Genomic DNA, 5,261 nt, shown 5'->3' with positions numbered 1-5,261 from the left:
TGAATTCTTTCACTCACACACCTCACACTGCAGCCTGATTACACGCCACAATACCATCTTTACTGCATCTTCTCTGGGGTGAAAACCTTAAGTTGTTATTCATGACAGTTTTTACCTTCAACAGATCAAAACTCCATGCGAGAGTGAGAAATTGGCATAACCGTGTGGGAGCCACAGTGCTTATGAGTTAGGTCATGATGTGTGAACAGAGGGGGCATATGTAAGCTGCAGGAAGTGTGTGCCCCTTCACCAGCAGGGGAGTGTGGACTGCCCCGTGGGACCTGAACATTTGACCTGTGAGTCCTCTCTCAAGGTAGCCCGGGCCTAGGGCCTGTGTGGGACTCCCTGTTGGGGACTCAGCAGCTCTGTCCTCTGTGCCCTGGCACAGTCCCTCAAGCAGGGACCTTTGTTGATGTCAGCAGGTGCTTCCTCCAGGGCTGGCCCAAGGGGTAAAGCAAAACCCCCCTCTTCTCAGTGTGGGGCCTGAGTTGAGCTCCAGCACCAGGCCCAGGGAAGGGGTGGGTAGTCCCTGGATGGAGCCTCATTTGCATGCACAGCCCCTCTTGTGGCAGAGGGTGGAGAAGAAAAGGAGGCCTGGTACAGCCCAGCCCCATGTGGGCTCAGGGGGCTGTGAGCACCATGGCCTGGACACCTCTCCTCCTTGTGATCCTCTCTCACTGCACAGGTGGGGAAAACCTCTGTGACAGAACCAGTCTCCTGCTGTTCTCTGTCTTCTAAGTCAGATCCCAGGGAAATTTTACCCTAGTTCTATCCCTCAACTATTCATGTCTGTGTCTGCAGGTTCCCTCTCCCAGCCTGTGCTGACTCAGCCGCCCTCCCTCTCTGCGTCTCCTGGATCATCTGTCAGCCTCACCTGCACCCTGAGCAGTGGAGCCCTTGTTGCAAGTTACCACATGAGGTATTACCAGCAGAAGCCAGGGAGCCCTCCCCGGTACCTCCTGAGGTATAAATCAGACTCGGATAAGTACCAGGGCCCTGGGGTCCCCAGCCACTTCTCTGGAGCCAAAGACACTGCGGCCAATGCGGGGCTCCTGCTCATCTCGGGGGTACAGCCTGAGGACGAGGCCGACTACTACTGTGCTACATGGCATGGTAACTCAAATACTTCACAGTGCTCTAGACCTACGGGGAAGTGAGACAAAAACCTCCCCTTGCTGCCTTGGCCTGGAGCAGTCACCCCTGCTCTCTATACCAGGCCTCAGTTTGGTGACATCTGTTGTCACTTTTTTGGTCTTTGTCCTTGGTCACAAGGATGTGTCTCATCTTCTCGTTACCCTTAGCTAAAAAGCTCATTTCATATCGCATTGGCCGTGTCTATACAGATACAAGACAAACTTGGGCTGCATTTCCCACCAGGGAGGTGAAGGAGGAGGAAGCAAGAGGTTGAGCCCACCCTCGTCCCCTAGGCCTAGACCTAGCTCAGAAGTGCGGGTGTCCTGAGACCTGCTGGCCTGTCGTGGGGAGCAGCTACCCCAAGTCCACTCCAGGTGTGGGCTGCAAGAGAGAGGATCCTCCTTCCACATCAGAGGCCTCTGGCCTATGTGTGTGGTGCCAGGGGTGCTGAGCTACGGGATGTCTCCACAGTGATGTGTGACTGCGTGTGACTCCCTGTGTGCTCTGGGACACTCTGCATTAGGCTCCCTGGCCACAGAGGCAGCTGCTGCCTTAGTCACCCTCTTCCTCACCCAGGGGCCTGAGGCTCAGGCTGCATGTCTGAGGGTGGGGGCACTTGGGGTTTAGAAATGCAAATGAAGATCCTTCCACCAAAGCAGAGAGAGATCAGAATTCTAGGAACTGTGTCCTCACACTTGTGACTTGTGTTTCCAGGTGGGTTTCAGGAAGCAGCTCTGGGGACATCCTCCCTCAGGCTGGGGTCTTCCCCCTTCCCCTTCTTAGCAGGGGGATTTGGAAAAGGCCTCTGAAGAGCATCTTCTGGCTTCTGATTTAAATGTTTTTTAAATTGAACCAAGGTATACTTTTAAATTTTTGGTAGTTCTAGTGATTTTGATCATGCAATTAAAATAGCAAAGCAGATGGTTACCAGATATGTTATGAGTGAAAAGGTAATAACTAATTTTAATTCCTTCATGTATCAGATGATCATGTGCCAAGTGTACCTGTGAGAGCCTCTCATTATGAACTGATAACATCTCCACTACCCTGTCTCTTACACACGGATTGACACAGCTTATCCAAAACTAAGCTTTATTTTCTAAGTGATAAGTTGTAATATTCTCTTTTTTTTCTAGCTGCTTCTTGGACAGTAATCGTTATTATTTCATGAGTTAAGCGAATGATAGGACTTTTCTAGTCATTTGACATAACAGACCAACTTGCTTTCTTTGCCCTTTTCACATATGTACATTTTCACGATGACTCTATGAAGCAATTGTAATATTTTGAACTGTAATTTCTGGACTTTTAATAGTTGCAAAATTTTCTGAGAAGTTTCCATATGTATAATTTAAATTTTCACCATCGTTGCTATTTGTAATTTTAGTCCCGTTCTTCCAGAAGAATAATGAAATGTCTTTGCCTTCAAGGGCATTTTTACATTGTGCTTCTTCCATGCCCCCATATTAAACATTTTCTTTGTATAGGAGCCGATTTCCTCTACTACATTTATTAGCACGGGGGAGAGCTCCTGTTTAATTTCATTCCTCCCACTTGGTTTAGTTTGGAGTTATAACCCACAACAATATAAGGAAAATGCATTCTGATATTGAGTAACCAGAATCTTTCCAAGAATAATGATGATATTTTTTCAATGCTTATTTATCTCTTGAGTCAAATGTGCCTACAGCATCACACACTTGCCAGATGAAAACTGAAGACCCGCTGTTCTTGAGAAATGCCACTATTTGGTACATATACACCATAGAATATTACTCAGCAACCAAAAAAGATAAACATATGCAGTTTGCAGCAACATGGATGGAGCTAGAAGGGATCATGCTCAGCGAAATTAGTCAGAAAGAAAAAGACAGGTCTCACTCATAGCAGGAATCTAGAAAACTTAAATAAGGGACCAGGAAAATGAATATAAGAAAGTGAAAATCAAAATCAACAAAAAACTATGAACCAGAGACACTTTTTGGGGGGTGGGGGCGGGAGGGGAAGGATTGGGGTCAGAATGGGCCTTTTGCAATTGTATGGGGGAATATAAAAATAAAATTTAATAAAAAAAAAAAAATAAAGTAAGTCATACACATTTTTTGTTTGCTAGTGTATATAAAAGTTGTATTTATGCTACACTATGTCTGTTAAGTGTCCAATAACATTATGTCTACAAAAAATGTGCACACCTTAATTAAATGTGTCAGAGACATGAAATGAGCACATGCTGTTGGAAAATGGCTCCATAGACTTGCTGGACTCAGGGTTGCCACCAACCTCCCATTTGTAAAAAAGGCATTATCTTTGACGCACAATAAAGTACAGTGTAATAAAATGAGCTTGCTTGTAGTTAAAAAAAAAAAAAAAAAAAAAAAAAAAAAAAAAAAAAAAAAGAAAGAAAAAGACAAATACCGGATGGTGTCACTCCTATCAGGAATATAGAAAACCTAAATAAGGGACCAGGAAAAAGATTAATTAATACAAAGTAAAATTCAAAATCAACAAGCAGCTATAAACCAGAGACACACTAGAGGGAGAAGTGGGGAGGAAAGGAAGGATTAGGGTCAAAAAAAGGTGAGGTGAAATTGTTTGGGAAATATAACCAAAATGAAAATGCATACATTGTGCAAAAATGAAAAATGATATAAGAATTATATAACATAAAATATATTAAAAAAAGAAATGTCACTATTACTAGTAAAGATAGTAGTTTCACCATTGTACACATAATTAAATATTTGTTAGGGAACATTTAATCACAGGTTAAGTATAGTATATATCTGTGGCTACAAATATCCAATTCTACTTTAATTGTAAAACCATAAGAAGCAGTAGAATGGGATACTATTGAGTGCTGCACCTCCCCTTGCAGTGACCTTTAGGGCTAATGGCTTTTGCCACGGTCCCTATGTCTGGCTGGGCAAGGAACCAGCCCCCAGGGGGAGCACAGCAAAACTCCCTGAAGACATAGATAAGACAGACTCCAGTCAAAAGATAATGACCATCAGGAGTCACTGCAAGAGCATGACCACAGGGACCCTTATCTCGCTTTCTCAAGGCCCACAAACTTTATTCTGCTACAACTGTCTTTTTAAAATCTTTCCTTTTTCTGGTCATTGGTTGCTAATTAAAAAACACATGTAATTTAATAATTAGGCTAATTCAAATGAAACATTACTAAACACTGTAATAATAGATTTGTTGGTTTAATAATCTTTCTATTATGTGCTTGACTTTAGTACCTTTGATCTTAACTGTATTATAATATAAATTCACCCATGACAATTAATTATGAGTAAAAATGAGTAGGTAGTAGTAGTAGTTAGTGCAACAAGAATATAATTACATAGAACAAAAGAAAGAATTAATAGCCTGTCTACTTAGGAATGCAGCTAGGTCCAGATGTATTTTGGACATAGATCACTGCCCTGTCAATGATAAGCTAAACCTATGAGCAAGCTGATTTCGTTGATGTTCACTGTTCCTATGCTTTTAGAAAACCTATATATACTGGTCACAAACTCAAAGAAAATTACACTCAGATTTTCACTCTCTTGAAGTGTGTCTGTGTGTCATTTACTCGCTGAATCCCTGACCACTCCGCGCAATCTCTCAACCCTGAGACGGCCTCATCGTCCTTCGCTGTGCTGGTCTGCGGCAGGTGACGCCCAACGGTGGGGCTCGACCTTGCATTTCATTAAGTTTCCACCCAAATGGAGAGGTGAGTAGTGAAGAGGTTGTGTTGGGTAAGTTATCTCCCTTCTTGAGTGTGAGTGTGAATGTGAGTCCCCTAAAAATACCTTCTTTAAAGGAAATATAGGTGAAACACTACGTGATTTGCACATCAAAGACATCTTTACAGACACATCACCCAAAGCAGTGATAGTGAAGGCAAAGATAAACAGCTGGGACTACATCAAATTAAAGAGCTTCTGCACAGCAAAAGAGACAATAACAAAAACAAAGAGAAACCCCACCAACTGGGAGAACATTTTTGCACACAACACTAATGATAAAGGACTGATCACAAAAATCTACAAAGAGCTGATGAGACTCAACAACAACAAAGAAAATAATCCAGTCAAAAAATGGGCAGAAGAGCTAAAAAGAAACTTCTCTGAAGA

General features: G+C 42.8%; 1 gene segment (V, D, J or C); it reads left to right on the top strand.

Moving 5' to 3' along the window:
• Window positions 1-639: 639 nt before the first annotated feature.
• LOC119244116 (immunoglobulin lambda variable 5-45-like) lies at window positions 640-1,157 on the top strand. The segment is given in 2 exon segments: window positions 640-685; window positions 802-1,157. Coding segments are annotated over 2 exon segments (402 nt in total).
• The last annotated feature ends 4,104 nt before the right edge of the window (window positions 1,158-5,261 follow it).

This window comes from Talpa occidentalis, unplaced genomic scaffold (assembly GCF_014898055.3).
Source record: "Talpa occidentalis isolate TD23 unplaced genomic scaffold, MPIMG_talOcc4v2.1 talOcc4.14, whole genome shotgun sequence".
Lineage (NCBI taxonomy): Eukaryota > Metazoa > Chordata > Mammalia > Eulipotyphla > Talpidae > Talpa > Talpa occidentalis.
The sequence above is the reverse complement of the archived record's forward strand: the minus strand, read 5'-3'. Positions and strand labels throughout refer to the sequence as shown.